This window comes from Hylobates moloch, unplaced genomic scaffold (assembly GCF_009828535.3).
Source record: "Hylobates moloch isolate HMO894 unplaced genomic scaffold, HMol_V3 SCAFFOLD_10, whole genome shotgun sequence".
Classification (NCBI taxonomy): Eukaryota; Metazoa; Chordata; class Mammalia; order Primates; family Hylobatidae; genus Hylobates; species Hylobates moloch.
This window is the reverse complement of record NW_026652285.1, coordinates 103215035-103235960: the sequence shown is the minus strand read 5'-3', so window position 1 is coordinate 103235960 and position 20926 is coordinate 103215035. Positions and strand designations below refer to the sequence as shown.

At 55.0% G+C, this 20926-nt stretch overlaps 1 protein-coding gene across 3 annotated transcripts in view; it reads right to left on the bottom strand.

The window, feature by feature from the left end:
- The window catches only part of LAMC3 (laminin subunit gamma 3), an 85215-nt gene that overhangs the window by 40931 nt on the left and 23358 nt on the right, over positions 1-20926 (bottom strand). For 2 of the 3 annotated variants that reach the window (XM_032165438.2, XM_058445976.1), the window contains exons 4-11: positions 16712-16878; positions 13992-14180; positions 13796-13913; positions 11280-11378; positions 7600-7736; positions 4183-4293; positions 639-831; positions 358-473 (exon numbers count right to left, since the gene is read on the bottom strand). In XM_032165438.2, the coding sequence (XP_032021329.1) occupies positions 358-473; positions 639-831; positions 4183-4293; positions 7600-7736; positions 11280-11378; positions 13796-13913; positions 13992-14180; positions 16712-16878 (1130 nt within the window). The remainder of the gene's footprint in view (positions 1-357; positions 474-638; positions 832-4182; positions 4294-7599; positions 7737-11279; positions 11379-13795; positions 13914-13991; positions 14181-16711; positions 16879-20926) is intronic. The other variant, XM_058445977.1, reaches the window with a different exon arrangement.

The following is a 20926-nucleotide window of genomic DNA, read 5'->3' as shown; positions in this document are numbered from 1 at the left end:
CAGCTGTGGGCTGTGTCCCGCAGGGACAGGGGGCTTGGTGGATTCAGCGAAGGTGGAGTAAGCACACCCAACGGGTCTGGGTGGCTTGCTGGCCGCACACCTGCCTCTGAGGCCCACCCTTCAGGCCTCTCTCCCGTCCAGTCCCTGCGTCGGACCTCAGCCACCATCCCTACTGCCTTCACGGGTTATATGGCCTCCGGCAACTGTCCTGACTTTTGACTCAGATTCCTTCTTGGCAAAACAGGACAATAACCACCCGGCTGTGAGGCCCCGACAAGACTGTGACCGCAGGAGCCCAGCCCAGTTCTGAGACCTGGCAAGCACTCGGGTCTTGGGCATGTGGTTGTCTTTACTGACCGGCAGGGCTGGGGCCGGGACTGACACGGAGGCGGAGGCTGGTCAGGTTGGCGAGGAGCCGCTGGAAGTGGAAGGGGGGCAGCGGAGGGGCCACGTCCTCGGAGGTCTCCTGCAGGCTGGCGAGAGAAGCGGTCAAATCGAGATCCCGACATAGGGTGGGGGGTACCATGCCTGGGGATGGGCGGTAGCCCCCCAGACTACAGGGGCATCTGAAATGTGCCCGGACCTCAGAGACCACCCCTCCCACCTCCCCATCTCTCAGGACAGAAGAGGATACTTACTGGAACCTGAGCTCTACCTCCCTGGGATACCTGGCATCCTGAGGGCCAGACAGGCTAGAGTGCCTCAGGGACAGGGCCAAGCCTGCCCCTTCCAGCCTCAGCTGCACAGGGAGTGGGGAGTCCCTGGGGGGCATCCGGAACGTCAGGATGAGGGGCTGCCCGTAGCTGAACCGCTGGTCTCCCAGGAACTTCTCTGAAGACAAGAGAAGAAGGCTTTGACAGTCTTCATATGGTTAGCTGGATTTTAAATGTCTATATTGATTTTATCGGCAACTAAACATTCAAACAAGATAAAAGTGCAGTGGGCAGAAAATCAAAGACTCCCTGCACAGCAGACCCTGCAGGGGCCGCCCACACCTCCACAGCCGGTCCCCGGCTTCACAAGCGTGTGACCTGTGCAGCGACACACGCCCCCACATTTGGCTTCATGCTCTGCTGTGACCATCTTCACATTCTTAATAATTTTATCTTTGAACTAGGGTTTTAGAAGTGATGTCCGATGGAACACGGAGTCCAAGCTTGAACGGAGGGGATACACACACGTGTGACCAGAGAGGCCTGCTTGCGTGTAGCATTCACGATGCCCATGAGCACGGAATTCCTAGGGAACACCCAGCAGCAGGAGTTTAGCGGGACTCCAGGTGACAGCAAGGTAAGTAAGCTGGCTGAGTGAGCAGAGGCGCTCTGGGCCCCAGGCCATGCCTTCCCTTCCGCTCAGAGCTTGCTCTGAACTCAGAAAGAAGGCACTAGTGTTCTGTGCGGTACCTTCTGACTCATGTCATTTTCCTGTATCAGCCAATCATTTCTTCGGAAGTTCGTGACCCAGGAGGAAAGGACACAGGCCACCCTCCCTCCTCCTTTCCCGGTGGTCTTTCCCTTACCCGTGAGAAAGCCACAGAGGTGTGCCGTGTTGGTGGAACATGCATGTGTCAAGGAGTGAAATAAAAGTGGTTGGGCTTGTTGTGTGCAGTATTTCCACTGTCCCCGTAAGAACAAAATATGCAGCCTGGCGTTGTGGCTCACACCTGTAATCCCAGCACTTTTGGAGGCTGAGGCGGGTGGATCACAAGGTGAGGAGTTCAAGACCAGCCTGGCCAAGATGGTGAAACCCCATCTCTAGTAAAAATACAAAAAATTAGCCAGGCGTGGTTGTGGGCGCCTATAATTCCAGCTACTTGGGAGGCTGAGGCAGGGAATTGCTTGAACCCAGAAGGCAGAGATTGCAGTGAGCCAAGACCACGCCATTGCACTCCAGCCTTGGCAACAGAGCAAGACTCTGTCTCAAAAAAAAAAAAAAAAAAAAAAAAAGAATGGTAAAATTCATGCTAATAACTTAATATGTTTCATGCTAATAACTTAAAATTTTCCTTTACCTAGAATGGCATCAAATAGCAAACCAAAAAACACCATGACGAATAAAGGGCAAAACTGCAGGGAAAAAAAGTGTTTCTATTTTAGTACCTTTAATGGTACTTCCCCCTATTTGGGAATTGGGGGGGGAATTTTAATTCTGCAGTGCATCCCTCAAATTCTGTAGTGCGCCCTGCCACAGCTTTGGTGGGCAGCTCCTGAAACACTGAAAGTCCCTGTGTCCCTCTGCCCCAGAGCGTTTCCTGGCTGGGGGAATTTCTCACCTGTGCAGAAGCAGCCTGAAGCAGGGAGCCCCGGGAGCTGGTGGCCACCTGCCCCGGCTGCACCCCAATTCGGCCTCCAGAATCAATCACCAGTGTGAGCGCAATGCTCCCCTCCCATCCTTTGCTACTCACGTTCTACATGTGAGATGGTTGCACACAGTTCCACAACCGGCAGTCTTTGTAAAGGCTGTATCACAGTCCACCAACAGGCTACCCAGCCCCTCCTGGGACTGCCCCAAGCTTGCAACATTAAATACTCTTTTTTTTTTTTTTGAGATGGAGTCTCACTCTGTTGCCCAGGCTGGAGTGTAATAGTGCGATCTTGGCTCACTGCAACCTCCGTCTCCCAGGTTCAAGCAATTCTCCTGTCTCAGCCTCCTGAGTAGCTGGGATGACAGGCATGTACCACCACGTCTGGCTAAGTTTTTTGTATTTTTAGTAGAGATGATGTTTCACCACATTGGTCAGGCTGGTCTTGAACTCGTGACCTCAGGAGATCCCCTCCCCCCACCTCAGCCTCCCAAAGTGCTGGGATTACAGGTGTGAGCCATTGCGCCCGGCCTAAATACTTATCTTCACTCAGCTCCTGGTCTTTGCCCCACTGAATGCTCACAGGCAGAATACAGAAAGTGGACATGCTGGCCAGAGGGACTATGTGTTCATTCCCTCTGATGCTGTCACCAGCCAGCCCGGACACTTGTTTCTGTGTCCCCACCGTAAGCAACAGGCAGAAGCCTGGTTCCCCTGCCATGCCCTCACCTCCAGCCGCTCAGGATGCCCCGGGAGCGGGCCGGCCTGAGAGCACCATGAGGACAGGCCATCCATCCATGTCACCCCTGCAGCGTGCCCAACACCCAGCAAGCACTTCTTGCAGGAATAAGCCCCTTTTCTTACATATGCCAGCAGAGCGGCCATGGAACAGAGTGTGGTTTTTGCTCATGGGCCTGTGAGCTTGGAGTGCCTGCCCCACGAGGGGTCCGAGGCCTTTGACTTCCTGGCTGCAGGGCACACGGCTCCTCAGCCGTCTGTGACATCATCTCCCTGGCCTCTCTGGCAGAGGGAGGGAGGGAGGGAAAGGGCAGAGCTGGTCGGGGGTGCTGGCAGGTCCTGAATCAGCCACAGTGGGGCTAAAGATGGGCTCTAGGCTCTGGGTTCTGGGACTGAGATAGTCGCCAAGAGACCAGAGTTCCCCTCACTGTGGGGTGGAGAGGTCAGAATGATCAAGAACCTCCTTCCTTTTGCAAGAACGCCGTGGCCCTGGGCTTAAGGTGCGGTGGCCTGGTGGGTGAGGCGCTGATGGGAAACACAGATATTCTCTGGGCCGTGACAGTGGCTATGGCTCTGTGGCACTGAAGAAGCCCTCCGTGACAAAGCTACGACCAGAAAAATGGGGGTTTCATCAGATATTGTGGTCTGATGGCAGAATAACAGCCTCCCAAAGGCATCCACATTCGAATCCGTAAATATGGTGTGTTCTGTGGCAGGGGACATTAAGGTTGTTAATCAGCTGACCTGAGGTAGGAAGAGCCTCTTGGGTTATCCAGCTGGGCCCCATCCATCATTAGAGATTAATGGCAAATACACAAGAGGGAGGCAGGGGAATTAGTGCCAGTAATGGGGCGTGAGACAAACTTGGCTGCTTCGAAGATGGAGGAAGGAGCCACGAGCCCAGGAATGCAGGCAGCTTCTAGAGGCTGGGAAAGGCAAGGAAGGGACTTTCCCATGGGCCTCCAGAAGGAACTCAGCCCTGCTGACACCTTGATGTTGGCTCCGAGAGACCCATCTCGGACTTCTCCAGAACTCGAAGAGAATAAACTGGCATTGTTTTCAGCCTCCAATGTGTGGCAAGTTGTTTAGCAGCAGGAGGAACCGACACAGGGCGGTCCGCCCCCACCTGGTGCTGGAGGTACCTGGTGCTGTGAGCTCCTCCTCGTCTTCTGGACTCAGGAGGACCCCATTTGGGCTCCACTGTGGGGGGTGCTCGGGGCCCCCCACACTTCTGGCCCACCAGCCTTCGGCTCCTAGACAGCAAACACAGACAACCCCCGATCAGTGTGAGGCCCCAGAGGGTGGTCTCCAGGTGCCAGCCCCAGCTGGGGCCTTGGGGTGGGAGGGAGCCCCAGGAGAAGCTAGAAAGCTCAGGGACCCGGATCTGCTTGGGGCATGGTCAGACCTGGAAGCCTGCCCTGCCCTTTCAGTGGGGTTTTGAGCTCAACATGAAGACAGCCTGAAGACCCCCACACGGGGGCCCTGGGACATCAGGGCCATCTCTAATAGTACCAGACTTGACCTCATCTTCAGGTTCTCAGAGAACTTTCTCACCTGTGACCTCATGAACCCTGTCCTTCCAGTGACCCGTGTCATTAACACCACCACAGGCAAGGAGGCCACCTGGTTAGGAAGGGGCCCAGCCAGGACGGGAGCCCAGGCCTTCTGGTCCCCAGTGCCAGTTCAGTGCCTCCTCCCTCTGGCCACAGCAGTTAATACGGAGCACAGCCCAGCACACAGAGAGTGACCTTAAGGAGGTGCCTCTCCAGGGGGCAGCGGGCAATGAGGCGGAGGCCAAACACCTGGGGCAGCCCAGGGGTAAGAAGGAAGGAATGGAGTGGGGAAAGCGGTCAGAGAAAGGAAGATGTCAACATGAAGAGAAGTTTGCAGACAGGCATTTACAAGGAACTAGGAGGCCAAGCACAGTGGCTCATGCCTGTAATCCCAGCACTCTGAGATGCCGAGGTGGATCACCTGAGGTCAGAAGTTCGAGACCAGCCTGGCCAACATGGTGAAAACCTGTCTCTGCTAAAAATACAAAAATTAGCCAGGCATGGTAGCAGCTGCCTATAATCTGAGCTACTCAGGAGGCTGAGGCAGGAGAATCGCCTGAACCCGAGAGGTGGAGGTTGCAGCGAGCCAAGATTGCGCCACTGTACTCCAGCCTGGGTGACAGAGCAAGACTCTGACTCAAAAAAAAATAAAAAAAATCAGCTGGATGTGGTGGCTCACACCTATAATCCTAGCGCTCTGGGAGGCCAAGGCAGATGGATCATGATGTCAAGAGATCGAGACCATCCTGGCCAACATGGTGAAACCCCGTCTCTGCTAAAAAAATAAAATTAAAATAACAAAAATTTAAAAACCACTCAGTTTTTTTTCTTTTTTTTTTTAAGACAGAGTCTCACCCTGTCACTCAGGCTGGAGTGCAGTGGCGCGATCTCGGCTCGCTGCAACCTCTGCCTCCCAGGTTCAAGCGATTCTCCTGCCTCAGCCTCCCGAGTAGCTGGGATTACAGGAGCTGGCCACCAAGCCTGGCTAATTTTTATATTTTTAGCAGAGATGGGGTTTCGTCATGTTGGCCAGGCTGGTCTCGAACTCTTGACCTCAGGTGATCCGCCCCCATCTCGGCCTCCCAGAGTGCTGGGATTACAGGCGTGAGCCACTGCACCCGGCCACAGTTTCCATTTCTAAGACAGCAAATATCCATATAAACCACCCACATAAACAAAAGCACTTTGGGGTTCTCAATAATTTTTCAAGAGCATAAAGGGATCCAGAGGCCAGGTGCGGTGGCTCACACCTGTAATCCCAGCACTCTGGGAGGTTGAGGAGGGTGGATCAGTTGAGGGGACGAGTTCAAGACCAGCCTGACCAACATGGTGAAACCCCCGATCTGTACTAAAAATACAAAAATAAGCTGGGCGTGGTGGTGGGTGCCTGCAGTCCCAGCTACACAGGAGGCTGAGACAGGAAAATCACTTGAACCTGGGAGGCAGAGGTTACAGAGAGCTGAGATCGCGCCATTGCACTCTAGCCTGGGCAACACAGTGAGACTCCGTCTCAAAAAAAAAAAAAAAAAAAGAATTCAGAGACCAAAAAGTTTGAGAACTGCTGCGCAAGGGCAACTGTGAGACAAAATGAGATGACATCCCTGAAGGGCCGGCCACACCCAGTGCCTGGCCCAATGTGAGAACAGATCATGACACTGTTCTTAGGGTCTAGAAAATGAGTCCTGCCCAACGCTAACACCTTAGACCCCCGGACCCAGGACCCAGACACGCTGTCCCGGTCCGCGCAACTCTCGGTCCTGCTTTCTGCACGGCTTCCAGCAGAGGGCGCGCGGCCCTCACGTCTGGGGCGCCCCGGCGTCGGCCCTGAGGTTCTTCTGTTCCAGCTGATGCCTCGCTCTTTCCTGGGGACAGGCGGAAGGTGCGGGGCGCTCCGTGGGACGTGGCTGGGGCCCACGCAGCCTCTGGTTTAATGCAGAGCTCCGAGCTCTGCTGCTTTCCTCTTTAAATATGCGGCTGTGCCACCTGGAGTCAGGGACCATGGTATAGGCCACCACAGTGGTTAAGGGCAAAACAGAGCTGGGCGCGGACACTCATAATCCCAGCACTTTGGGAAGCCGAGGTGGGCGGGATTGCCTGAGCTCAGGAGTTCTAGACCAGCCTGGGCAACATGGTAAGACCCCGTCTGTACAAAAAAAAAAAAAAACAAAACAAAAATGAGCTCAGCATGGTGGTGCACGCCTGTAGTGCCAGCATTTTGGGAGGCGGAGGTGGGCAGATCACTTGAACCCAGGAGATCGAGACCAGCCTGGGAAACATGGCAAAACCCTGTCTTTACAAAAACATATAAAAATTAGCCAGGCATGGTGGTGCACACCTGTGGTCCCAGCTACTCAGGAGGCTGAGGTGGGAGGATCACGTGAGCCCAGGGAGGTGGTGGCTGCAGTGAGGCCTGCGTGATTGCACCACTGCATTTCAGCCTTGGTGACAGAGCAAGACCCTGTGTCCAAAAAAAAAAAAAAAAAAAAAAGGAGCAAAACTCAGGAGCTGACAAACCCAGTGCTCACAACTGTTATGTGGCCTCAGGCAAGTGGCCTACCTTTTGTGGGTCTCAGTTACTTCATCATTAAAAGGGGAATGAGAATCCTTGCATGTGAGGCACTCAGCGCAGTACCTAGCATACAGCAGGTGCTCAATAAGTGGAGGCCAGGAGACTGAGCCTGAATCCCCGGTGTTTAGCTACACCAAGGGAGGCCAGTCTCAACAGGGTGAGTGGGAAATTCCCCTACAGGATCCAAAAAGCGTCACGTACCCAGCCCCCAACCCCACCACGAGTATAAAGAGTCAGGGACTGGGGAGGGAGCTGGGGGGTCGCAGGTGGGCACTGGGGAGCCATCGTCTCACCCCCAACCCCACCTGGGCTGTGCAGACCTGTGGCTCCTCTCCACAATGGGAGATCCACCAATGCCAGATCTCCCCAGGGCAGGATCACCTGCCGCTAGGCTGGGAGCAGAACCTTGGGAGGCATTTGCTGGGGGCACCTCTTACCCTGGTGGAAATCGGTGAGGATGTGATGCACCTGGAACTGGGCAGTGGCCGCGCACACCTTGGAGTGGCCATAGCAGAAACAGCTGCTGCAGCCAGCCGGATTGTGGGGCTGCAGGTTAAAGGTCCCCGGGCGACATCTGAAATGGAGGCAGGACATGCCCACGAGGGCCACGTGAATCAGCCAGGAAAGGGCAGGGCCAGGGTATCCCAGCTGGACCAATGAGAGTCTAGAATCACTGCAGAAACTTAAAAACAATTTTTTTTCAGAATTCTAGAAGAGTAGTGAGAACATTACAGATTGTTCCCATACCTGCTTCAGACAGCCTCCCCTGATGCTGACATCTGACATTACCACAGTACACTTGTCAAAACTAAGTTAACTAAACTCCAGACTTTATTAGGATTTTTTTTTTTTTTTTTGAGACAGTCTTGTTCTGTGGCCCAGGCTGGAGTGCAATGGTGCGATCTTGGCTCACTGCAGCCTCTGCCTCCCGGGTTCAAGTGATTCTCCTGCCTCAGCCTCCCGGGTAGCTGGGATTGCAGGCGCCCACCACCACACCCAGCTAATTTTTGTATTTTTAGTAGAAACGGGGTTTCACCATGTTGGCCAGGCTGATCTCGAACTCCTGACCTCAGGGGATCCGCCTGCCTCAGCCTCCCAAAGTACTGGGATTACAGCTGTGAGCCACTGCCCCCAGCGACTTTATTGGGATTTCTCCACTTTTTCCTCTAATGTCTGGTTTCTGCTGCAGGATCCCATCTGGGACACGGCGTTGCATTTAGTGGTATCCTTGTTCTCCTCCAACCTATCACTGCTTCTCAGTCTTTCCTTGTCTGCCACTATCTTGACACTTTTTGAAAAGCACTGATCAGGTATTTTTAGAATGCCTGATGTTTCTCATGATTAGACCAGAGTTATAGGCTTGGGAAAGAAATACACAGAGGTGAAGTGCCCTTCTTGTCATATCACATGGGGGCACAGGAAACCCACATGACATCCAAGCAATGCTGACTTTCATCACCTGCTGAAGGTGCTGTCTGCCAGTCTCTCCACTGTGCAATCACCAAGGTCCAATCATTAGAAGCAAGTCACTGAATAGGCCGGACGCAGTGGCTCACGCCTGTAAGCCCAACACTTTGGGAGGCCGAGGTGGGTGGGTCACCTGAGATCAGGAGTTCGAGACCAGCCTGACCAATGTGGTGAAACCCCATCTCTACTAAAAATATAAAAATTAGCCAGGCATGGTGGTGGGCACCTATAGTCCCAGCTACTCGGGAGGCTGAGGCAGGAGAATCACTTGAACCCAGGAGACAGAGGTTGCAGTGAGCTGAGATCGCACCACTGCACTCCAGCCTGAGCAAAACAGTGAAACTCAGTCTCAAAAAAAAAAAAAAAAAAAAAAGTAGCAAGTCACTAAATGCAGCCCAGTCTCAAAAAGAGGGGGACTAAGCTCGACCTCCTGGAGGGAAGAGTATCAAAGGACCCGTGGACAGATGTTAGAGCCACCCCAGTAATTAATAGATATTTTGAGGTTAGGCAAATATCCTCTCTTTCCTTAAAGTTCTGCCCACCGATGTCAGCATTCATCAGCAGCTCTTGCCTGCAGCAATTACCACTGTGAGGTCTGAACAGCGGTTTTCCAGTTCCTTCATTTCTACATTCATTACTTGGAATTCTTCTGGAAGGACGGTTTGTCCCTTCATGCCCATCTATTTATGTATTCAATCATCTATTTACATCAGTATGGATTCGTGGATTTGACTTTATTCTTTGGGTTATAATCCAATACTATCGTTGTTTATTTTGTTGCTCAAACTGTTTCAGCCCTGAGAGCTCTTTCACCTCGGCTCCTGTGTCCTTTTCACATGGGCCCGCGTTCTGGTTTGGGCTGTTTTGTTTGTGTCTGTCTCTGTTTTTCAGCGTTTCCTTGCTTCCTGGCACTATAAGATGCCTCGGGCTTATCTTGTCTTTTTCCAGCCCCAGCCCCAGAATCAGCCACTTCTCCAAGCACTCTGGGGAATGTCAGACACAAAGCCAGGAAGAAGAGATAGTGTGTACCCAAGGAGCTAAACCCATGTTTGTCTGCTGGCCGCACTGCTGGAGCTTAGAGGCCTCTTGAACACTTGAAAGAGGAAGTTTATGAACTTCGTGGCCTTGGGAGAGCCCCTTTGACTTGCAGAGCTTCAGATACCCCATTTGTACCATGATCAGACTGCAAAGATGGCAAACAGGCTCAAAATCCAGCCCAGTGGGTAGGGGCTTCCCGAAGCAGGGTGTTAAGAAGGATCCTGAGGTTATAGTAGGGCTCATGGCCAAGACTGCTGTGCCCCATTAGTGATGTCTGTTGTGGGTATGAAAGTGTGAAAGGGGAGGGTTGTGATAGTGTTGCTTAGTGATGTCTGCCATGGTGTGAAAGGGGAGAGTTGATAGTGCTCCATTAGTGACGTCTGCTGTGGGTATGAAAGGGGAGGGTTGTGATAGTGCTCCCTTAGTGATGTCTGCCATGGGTATGCCATTAGTGATGTCTGCTGTGGGTGTGAAAGGGGTGTGTTGACAGTGCTCCATGAGTGATGCCTGCTATGGGCATGAAAAAGAAGGGTTGTAGTAGTGCTCCATTATGATGTCTGCCATGGCTATGAAAGGGAAAGGTTGATAGGGCTCCATTAGTGATGTCTGCCATGGCTATGAAAGGGAAAGGTTGATAGGGCTCCATTAGTGATGTCTGCCATGGCTATGAAAGGGAAAGGTTGATAGGGCTCCATTAGTGACGTCTGCCATGGCTGTGAAAGGCAAGGGTTGATAGTACTCCATTAGTGATGCCTGCTATGGGTATGAAAGTGGGAGGTTGTGATAGTTCTCCCTTAGTGATGTTTGCCATGGTTATTACCATTAGTGATGTCTGCTGCGGGTGTGAAAGGGGTGTGTTGACAATGCTTCATGAGTGATGTCGGCAGTGAGTGTGAAAAGGGAGGGTTGTGATAAGTGCTCCATTAGTGATATCTGCTGTGGATAAGAAAGGGGAAGACCGTGATAGTGCTCCCTTAGTGATGTATGCCATGGGTATACCATTAGTGATGTCTGCTGTGGGTGTGAAAGGGGTGTATTGACAGTGCTGCATGAGTAATGTCTACTGAGTGTGAAAAGGGAGGGCTGTGATAGGGCTCCATGAGTGATGTCTGCCGTGGGTGCGAAAGGGTTGTGATAGTGCTCCATTAGTGGTGTCTGTCATGGGTGTGAAAGGGGAGGGTTGATAATACTCCATGAGTGATAGCTATGTCTGCAGTGAGTGTGAAAGGGGAGGGCTGTGATAGTGCTCCATTAGTGATGTCTGCCACGGCAGGTGGTAGTACGAGCACCATGTATTTACTATCCCTGGATTAGATGGTCTCTCCTATCCTTCCAGCTCTTTCTTTTCAGGATTCTAATCTAAGACATGTATTTTCTCAGCTTATGAATGATCAGTGGTGTTGGATCAAAGCATAAACAGTGCCATAAAGCTTTTGAGTAACTTCCTGTATGACAGATACATGGTGCTCCAGGAAGGGCACAGGGTGACAAGGTCACCCAAGTCCATGAAGACTGTGCCCCTTGCTCCTCCCCGCACTCCACAGCTTTGGTGCCTCATCGGTGAGCCCCCAGGTCACTTCCAGCAAGCTTACTGCTGGATTAGCTCACACACCTGTCACATAGGTTGCCTTCCACATTCTCTTTGCAGGGGCAGCGCCCACTGCGGGGGTCACAGGTGTCCAGGCTGCCAGCAGGATTGCAGGTGCAGGGTCTGCCAAAGAGATAGGACAAGGGGAAAATGTGCAATGAGCAACTTCAGAGTGGGAACAGCCCATCCTAGGAAGGGAGCATTCTCTGCTGCCAACATCAGGAGCAAGGCTGACACAGGTACCTGACCTGGCTTTACTGTTCCCATCTTGCCAAGGAAGTGACCCATCCATCACTGGTAAAGTGGTCCATCTTCCCGCCCACCACACATCCATCCAGGATCCTTCCATCTGTCATCCACGCACTCACTCATCATCCATGAATCTTTCTTTCTTTTTCTTTTTTTTTTTTTGAGACAGAGTCACACTTTGCTACCCAGGCTGGAGTGCAGTGTCATGATCTCAGCTCACTGCAACCTCTGCCTCCTGGGTTCAAGTGATTCTCCTGTCTCAGCCTCCCGAGTAGCTAGGACTACAAGCATGCATCACTATGTCCAGCTAATTTTTGTATTTTTAGTAGAGACAGGGTTTCACCATGCTGGCTAGACTGGTCTTGAACTCGTGACCTCAGGTGATCCACCTGCCTTGGCCTCCCAAAGTGCTGGGATTACAGGCGTGAGCCACTGTGCCCGCCCTCCATGAATCTTTCTGTCTATCCCCTCACTCCTCCATCCACTTATTCATCCTTCCTTCTTTCTGTCCAGCAGCCACCTATCCACCCATTCATTCACCCATCCATGCATCTTTCCATCCCTCCCTCCATCCATCCACTCATCTAATAAGACATGGTTCCTCCCTGGTGAATCCCACAGTCTGGCGTAGACAGACAGATCACGCAGACCCTGTACCGTGATACGTGTTGTGGGAGATGTATGAGAGGCTATGCCCGCACTGCGGGGCCTCTGACTCAGCCTGGGGGTGCAGGCGAGGGGCAGGTGGGAGGGAAGGCATCCCGAGAGAGGGGCTGCTCAGCTGAGACCTGAAGAATGAGCAGGAGGCTGTGAGCCACAGGCTGGGGAGAGGGGGCAGGGGTGGGAGGTGTGGCACCTGCAAAGGTCCAGAGGCCAGAGAGACCCCAGGGAAGCAGCCAGGCCCCGTCTCATGGTCAGTTTTATGCCCAGAACCACCAAATATTTTACAAGGAATCAGAGCTCTCCTAGATATCCCCAATGTGTTTCTACTGCCTTTCAAATATACAAAGATGCCTGTTACCAACCAAAGCAAGTTCACTTAAAAGTGCTTCTGGGCCGGGCGCAGTGACTCACGTCTGTAATCAGCACTTTGGGAAGCCAAGGGGGGTGGATTACTTGAGCCCAGGAGCTCGAGACCAGCCTGGGCAACATGGCAAAAACCCATCTCTACCAAAAAATACAAAAATTAGCCGGGTGTGGTGGCGCACATTTGTAGTCTCAGCTACTCAGGAGGCTGAGATGGAAGGATCACTTGAGTCTGGGAGGCGGAGGTTGTAGTGAGTAGAGATCGCGCCACTGCACTCCAGCCTGGGTGACAGAGCAAGACTCCATCTTAAAAAAAAAAAAAATAGAGATACCGGGCATGGTGGTGCATGCTTGTAATCCCAGCTACTCAGAAGACTGAGGCAGAGAATTGCTGGAACTGGGGAGGCGGAGGTTGCAGTGAGCCAAGATGGCACCACTGCATTCCAGCCTGGTTGACAAAACAAGGATCTGTCTCAAAAAAAAAAAAAAAAAAAAAAAAAGCTTCTAAGTTTATCATAGCTTTTTGTTTTGTTTTGTTTTTGTTTTTTGGCCATTGTATACTTTCTCAATCAAGTGATGGCAAGTGTTTTGGGGTAAGGTCCAGACCCCAGGAGCCCCTGCCCCTCTCTCCCCTCAGCTGTCCCACTGGGTACCAGACTCAGTGTACCCAGATGACACTCAGCCTCTCCCACCCCACTCCCCACACTGCGTGCCCTGCTATCCAGAGGTCCAGAGAACCCCGAAGGTCAGCCTCCACCCCTTCTTCCTCTTCAACCCCCTGGTCACCATGTCCTATTAGCTCCTCCTCGCACTGGGCTCTGGAATCTGCCCTGCTCTCTCTCTCCAGTCAAACCCCCATGCAGGCTGCCCAGGCGTTCCTGCTGTAGCCTCCACTCAGCCTCCCCCTCACCCCCTCCTGCTTCCCACTGATCCATGGCTCCTCCGGATGCCCCCTGTGCCCCCCACCCCACCTCAAACACCTGTCCTTCCCCTCTCCCTACACTTATGCAGCACCTCCTACAGGAAGCCTGCCCTCCACCCACAAGATCCACTGAGCTTCCACAGGGCTCAGCCTGGTCTCATTAGGGTCTGGTTTTGTCTCTTGGCCTCCCCAGGAGCTGGATGTCTCTAGTCCTCACCAGGATTAGGGCGAGGTAGCTGCAGACAGGAAGGGATGGGGAGGGGAGGGACTGCTGACAGCCTGTCCCTCCTGCTTCTTGTCATTCAGTGCAATGTGTCCATACTGGGCTGCCCCTCGCCCTCACCTGCAGCCTCCCTCACTGAGCGAGTGGAACCCGGGCAGACAGCGGTCACACTTCCAGCCAGTCACGGTGGGCTTGCAGGCGCAGGTGCCTGTGTCATCGCACTGGAGGTGTAGGGAGCCTGGGAAAGGAAGGGCACAGGGCAATTGAGGCCAGGAAGGGGAGAGGGTTGGAGGCTGGGGATGTGGAGCCCACTCACCTGCCGGGTGGCAGTCACAGGGCTGGCATGGCATCCGTGGGTCCCAGTGATAGAAATTCTCCTGACAGTGCTCACAGTGTGGCCCAGCTGTGTGGTCACGGCAGTGGTGACAGTGCCCGCCGTGGCCTGTGCTGCGGAAGAGCTCCCGATCAAACGTGCATTCCTTGGAGCGGCCACTGCAGTTGCAGGCTATGGGCAGGAGCGGGGAAAGGTGTGTGAGTCCCCTGTGATGTGGTAGGAGGAGGCATCTGTGCCAGTCAGCCTCCCTGTGCTAAATGAGCGGGCAGTGCAAAGAGAAGGGCAAGAGCATGGTCTAGAATGGAGTTCAGGCCCAGCTTGATCAAGGCTAGACACTGATCAATTGATTTGCCAAAACAGGACACTCTTAAGAACAAAGGGGACACCGTTAGTAAATACACCAAAACAACAGGCAGAAAGAAGACCCTCCCAGGCAACCAGGATATACACCCAGATAGACGGGCACCAATCAGAGGCTGCCTTCTGGAGTGGCAGCTTGGCTGTCTCCAAAATCTCCTGTAGGTCCTCCAAGCCATAATAATAGTGTGACTCTCACTATTGTGTGAGGTCACTCAGGGGTACAGAAAGCACACGTCACCTTTCATTTCCCCATTAAATCATTTTTAAAAGTCTGTGTGCAGGACTGGCTGTCTTGGCTCCCAGAGTGAGCTCAGGAGTGGATCCATGAAAGGTGTGGACCCATTTACACCTGCCGCCCTCATGCTGCCCACAGGCCAGATGGCAAGCAAGCAAACCCCCTGCAGGTGCAGGGCTGAGACAGGAGAGGCTGGGGGCTTTGGGAGCTGAAAGAAGGGGCCCCTGCGGCTGTGCTGGGGTGATAGGACAAGGCTTCCGAGAGGAAGTCATGGCCGTGCTGAATCTGAAGGCTGAGCAGTGAGGAATAGGCCAGAGAGAGGAAGAGGGGGCGGGAAGGGTGTCGCAGACAGGAGGTGAAAGCCCAGGGGATACCCCACGTGCACAGACAGACGCATGGCCTGGTGCGGGTGTGCCATGAGGCTGGCTGCAGATGGCATGTCGTGTGATGGCAGGGAAGGAGGGACATTGTGCAGTGGGGGGCCTGCAGTGCAGGGGCAGTTGTGAAGTCAGAGGCTAGCAGAGCTTGCTCCAGGGAGGCTGGGCTGCCGTGGTCAGTGGATGTTAGCTGGGAGCAAAGGGGGAGCCGTGGGAAAGTTTAAGCAGGGGATAGATGTTATTAAATTTGTCCTTTAGAAAGCCTTGGCCCAGTGCCATGGCTCACACCTGTGATCCCAGCACTTTGGGAGGTAAGGTAGGAGGACTGCTTGAGCCCAGGAGTGTAAAGACCAGCCTGGACAACAGTGAGAGCCGATCTCTACAAAACATTGCTTGGCATGGTGATATGTTCCTGTAGTCTCAGCTACTCTGGAGGCTGAGGTAGGAGGAACACGCACCCAGGAATTCGAGGCTGCAGTGAGCTATGATTGTGCCACTGCACTCCAGCCTGGGTGACAGAGTGAGGCCTTGTGTCAAGAAAAGAGCCTTAGCTGCAGGCAGGGGAGGGCTGGGAACAGGGAGAGCAGGGAAGAGGAAGCTTTGGGTGTGCAGGGAGAGGAGGCAGGGCCAGGCCCAAGGCATCGGCTGCAATGAACAGAAGTTAGACAGACTGGAGCAAAGTGGATGAGGCGGAATTCAGGGCTTGGGGCTGTCTCATCTGCGGGTGAGGGTGGGGATGAAGGGTCAAGCCTGAAACCCTGGCTCCCAGGCTGCTGACTGAGAGACACAGATGTGACCACAGGGCTGAGGACATGGTAGAAGCAGTCTGGCCTCTGTGTCCCCACTGTGGAGACAGCAGCAGGCTGGGACAGTGGAAGCCAGCCAGCACAGCTTCCTTGGCCCCAGGACTCCCTGGTGGAGGCAGGCCAGCAAGGGCAGCTCCTGCAGACAGCACGCCACCCTCAGAACAAGCCACCCCCGGCCCAGCCCCGGTTCTGGTCGCCAGTAGCCCAGGCCCAAGAGGACAGCGGGGCCCAGAGGCCAAGCTGCCCGCCCAGCGAGCCTGGCGAGCCTGTGAGTGAAGATGTGTCTCCTGCCAGCAGCACCAGCACCAGCTGGGAACTGGCACCCAGCAACGGCGGCTGCGCATGGAGAGCCTGGAGGAAACCAGGCTGTCTGGGGACAGGGTGGGGCTTGCAGCCGGTGCCCCAGCCAGAAGAGAAGTCAGTGCGTCCCTGCTCTTGGCCTGTGTCCCTGGAGAAGACATGATGGCATCATCCTCTCTCCAGCGCTTCTCTGAGGTTAGGCGGTCAAAGCCACATCACATGGGGGCTGGGACACCAAAGGGCTGCCTGGGGGCCCGTGGGAGAGGCCGGGTGGGCCGTCAGCACCCCCTTGCTTGTAGGGGTAGCCTGGTTCCGATTAGTAGCTGGGGTGGGAGCAGTTAACACAAAGAAGCAAGTTGGGGACCTTCTGGCCCTCCCACCACAGGCGCCTCTGCATGGGTGGAGTTGGTCCAGGGAAGCTACTTAGTGGAGGAGAGACTGAGGCTTAAATGCACCCCCCTCCCCAGGCTCCCCTTCCACTCGTCCTCATCTCTGCAGCAACACAGAGACCCCTAGCTGTCCCCCGGGTGTACCCAGGAGCAGCCCCCACCACGAGGTTTCGGGGGAGTTCCTTTCCCTGCCTGCAACACCAGCCTCGGGTCCCTGATGCCCTGTGACACTCACGCAGACACTCGTGGGCAGCCTCGGTGGTGCCCCGGGCCCAAGGGCGGTCCTGGAAGAAGGGCAGGCAGCGCTCACAGTCCGTGCCGGTGGTGTTGTGCTGGCACTGGCAGGCCAACTGGCCCGCTGCGTCGGGGCCGCACTCGCTGGCATGCCCATTGCACTTGCACCTGGGAAAAGACACGGAGGAGGAAGGGGACCCGCAGGTGCCGGCAGGGCAGATGAGGAGTTAGTCACCAGGTAGCCCCTGTTTGCAGGTGTGAGCCAGACTCCACCCTCAATCTTGGCCCTCACTGAACACCGAATATGTGCCCTGGGGGCAGCAGTAACAGAGAACTGACTGTACTGGTGGGCTCTGGAACAAACGCATCCCATCTTCACCAGCCTGTTACCACCCCCATAGAATGGATGGGTGAACTGAGGCACAGAGAAGCTACCCAAAGCCACCAGCTAGCAAGTGCCTGCCACAGAAAGCTTCTGCCTGGGAGGAGCCCCACCTGGGGGCTGAGAGGGACCCAGGAAGAAGTCACCTTAGTCTCCCAAGTGGAGAGTGGGCTGGCAGTCACAGTAGCAACATGTGTGGGGGGCTAAGGGGACCACCTCCAGCAGCTATCCCTCAACTGTGTCCCAAAGGGCAGGAAAGAGGGTACTCCAAAGAGGGACAGCTCCTGAGTCACTCCAAATCCCCCGTGAGTCCACGTCTGATATGGTTTGGATCTGTGTCCCCACCAAATCTCATGTCAAACTGTAATCCCCAATGTTGAAGGTGGGGCCTGGTGGGAGCTGATTGGATCATGAGGTTGAATTCTCCTGAATGACTTAGCACCCTCCCCGCTTGGTACTGTAGAGTGAGTGAGTTCTCATGAGATCTGGTTGTTTAGAAGTGTGTGGCACCCACCCCTCTCCCCGACCCCATCCCCTGCTCTCTCTCTCTTGGTCCTGCTCTGGCCAGGTGATATGCCTGATCCCTCTTCACCTTCCGCCAAGACTGTAAGTTTCCTGAGGCCTCCCCAGAAACCAAGCAGATGCCAGCACCATGATTCCTGTACAGCCTGTGGAACTGTGCGCCAATTAAACATATTTTAATAAATTACCGTCAGCTGGGTGCGGTGGCGCAGGCCTGTAATCCCAGCACTTTGGGAGGCCAAGGCGGGCGGATCACCTGAGGTCAGGAGTTTGAGACCAGCCTGACCAACATGGAGAAACCCAGTCTCTACTAAAAATACAAAATTAGCCAGGTGTGGCAGCGCATGCCTATAATCCCAGCTACTCAGGAGGCTGAGGCAGGAGAATCGCTTGGACCCAGGAGGCAGAGGTTGCAGTGAGCCGAGATCATGCCATTGCACTCCAGCCTGGGCAACGAGAGCGAAACTCTGTCTCAAAAATAAATAAATAAATAAATAAATAAGTAACCATCTCAGGTGTTTATAGCAGTAGAAGAATGGGCAAATACGGGGTCTTTGAGAGCAGCCCCAGCCTGTGGCCCCATTCCACACACAGGGTCAAGAGACAGGTGGAATCGGGCAGGAACAGGGGTGCCCTGAGCCCGCGGCATGCTCGGCAGAGCCCGACCCTGTGATTGTCCCTGTCCCGACCACTGTCCCTGTCCCGAGCTGCTCAGAGGCCACGGCTTCTGCCCCTGGCCAAGGCAATAGCTTCTCCCTAGAGCCTGCCTCACCAGAGGTGGGAGGGACGTTAGCGTCCCCATTTCACCCGTGAGGCATCAGGCTCAGGCCTTGGAACTGACAGATGCTAAGTGGCTGAGCTGGAGCTGAAGCCCGTCCTCGCCGACTCCACGTGGACCCTGAGCTGGACCCTGGACACTCCTCTGTGGCCACTCAGTGGCTCCCTTAAGCCACGTCACACGCTCTGCCCTCAGCGGGTGTTGACGAATCACCGACCGCTGTTGAGGCTCCAGGTGCTTTAGCTGATATGGGGACACACTGTGTGATAGGGCACGTAGCACGGCTTCCACGCGGGGCCCAGTTTAGGCAGGCAGCACCCCAGGGCTTCTTGGCGTGAGGCAGGCGCCAGGCAATCCTGGGGACAGTGGTTACCAGGGAAGTCACAAGGGACTGCCCCTGCCTTGGAGGGGGTGCTGTAAACACCCGCCCTGTGAAGCCCTCTGACCCAGGAAAGGAGAGTGAGAGCCCACAGGGCTCCGCTGTGAACACAGGCTGTTGGGGCCACCTGTCCCCTGCCATGAGCAGCCTGCCCCAGCCAGCTGTGGTCTGAGGGTGGTCTGGCTCTGGCAGCTGGAACCCAGATGTCCTCTGGCCCGAAGCCCCCTGACAGCAGGCACTGGAGCTCACGGCCGCCTTCCCCGGGAGCTCCTCCCGCTGACTCACATAAGGGGGCAGGTTGGAGCAGGGGGATCTTCATGGCCGCAGGGGCTCTCAGTGACGAGCCCTGGCCTTCCCTGGAGCTCACACACCCAAAGCAGGCATTTGAGCCTCATGCCGCCCCCTTCTCCATCTCTCTAATGCCACCCAAGTGCCTCTGAACTGTGGAGGCCCAGAGTCCGGCGTCATCCCCGCTCCCCACTCCCACGGCCCATGGTTCACACATAGAGCTGTTTCCGTCCCTCAATCGCGTTCAGACCCGTGCTCGCCCTACCCCAGCCCTCTGGTCCAAGCTGCCGCCTCCCGCCCCGATTCCTGACATTCGACTTCCTCTCTCCTCTTATCCGCTCCACTTGGCTGTCAGGGGTTTGGGGGTGTTTTAAAAGTCTGACTCTGTTACTACCCTGACCAAACCCTTCCACAGCTTCCTCTTGACTGCCGGGTGAGGCTAAACCCGCCCAGGCCCCGACACTCTGCTAACCTCTCCACGCCCACCCGCCTGCCCTCCACCCAGCCACATTGGCTGTCCCCTGGTCCTCAACTCCAGCCTTCCCACTCCTGGGTCCCGTCTGCAGAGCCAGCTCCTGTCCTCCCCGACCCCAGGCACACACTCTCCCTTTCCTCCCCTTCCTTGTCATCCTGGTGTGGGCTAATGTGTTTACCGGGGAGCAATCTGACCAGCGTCTGCCGTCCCCATGTGACTGGGGCAAGAACGCACCTGTTTTTCTCTCTCCTTTCAAAGAAACCTGAGAAACATTGACATGGAAGCCGTTCATGCCTCCCTCATCCCACAGCCCTCCCAGGGCACCCACTGCCAGGTGGCCATGTGCGAGACAGGCCCTGGGACTTGAGGTGAGAGATGGGCCTCTACCTCCTGGGCAGCCCCTGCTTCCTGGAGGGGACAGATGTTGGAGGAGAAACAAACTGCCCAGGGCACTGACAGGTGCTAAGGGCGCATAGGACCAGGACCAGGACCAGGACCAGGACCAGGGGCCAGAGAGAAGCGCCTTTCTGTAGGCCAGTAACATCCCCATACTAGAAAGGGGAAGGGGGCCGTGGCTCATGCCTGTAATCCCAGCACTTTGGGAGGCCGAGGCAGGCAGATCACCTGAGGCTGGGAGTTCGAGACCAGCCTGACCAACATGGAGAAACCCCATCTCTACTAAAAATACAAAATTAGCCAGGCATGGTGGCGCATGCCTGTAATCCCAGCTACTTGGGAGGCTGAGGCAGGAGAATCGCTTGAACCTAGAAGGCAGAGATTGCAGTGAGCCGAGATTGCACCACTGCACTCCAGCCTGGACAACAAGAGCGAAACTCCTTCAGAGAGAGAGAGAGAGAGAGTGAGAGAGAGAGAGCGAGCGACAGCGAGAGAGAGAGAGATAAAGAGAGAGAGAGAGAAAGAGAGACAGAGAGAGAAAGATAGGCAGAGAGAGAAAGATAGGCAGAGAGAGAAAGAGAGACAGAGAGAGAAAGAGAGACAGAGAGAGAAAGAGAGAGAAAAAGAGACAGAGAGAGAAAGAGAGCAAGAGAGCAAGAGAGAGAGAGAGAGCGAGAGAGAGAGAGAGAGAGCAAGAGCGAACAGAGGAAGGAAGGGAGGAAGGAAGGAAGGAACCTCCAGGCTGAGGGGACAATGGGCACCAAGACCCAGTGTGTCTGGCACATGGCAAATCAGCTGATGCAGGGCACCCGGCAGGAGGTGCGCTGGGTGGGGGCCCCCAGGGCCTCGAATGGCAGGTGCTCCCTCCCTCTCCCCTGGGGCACACCTGGCTTCTGTGCGCCCCCCCCCCCCCCCCCGCCTCCTGCCCCACAGCAGCCGCCTTCTGCTCTCGGGTTTGGGTCCTGGAACCCTGCCACCCTGCCACCCTGCCACCCT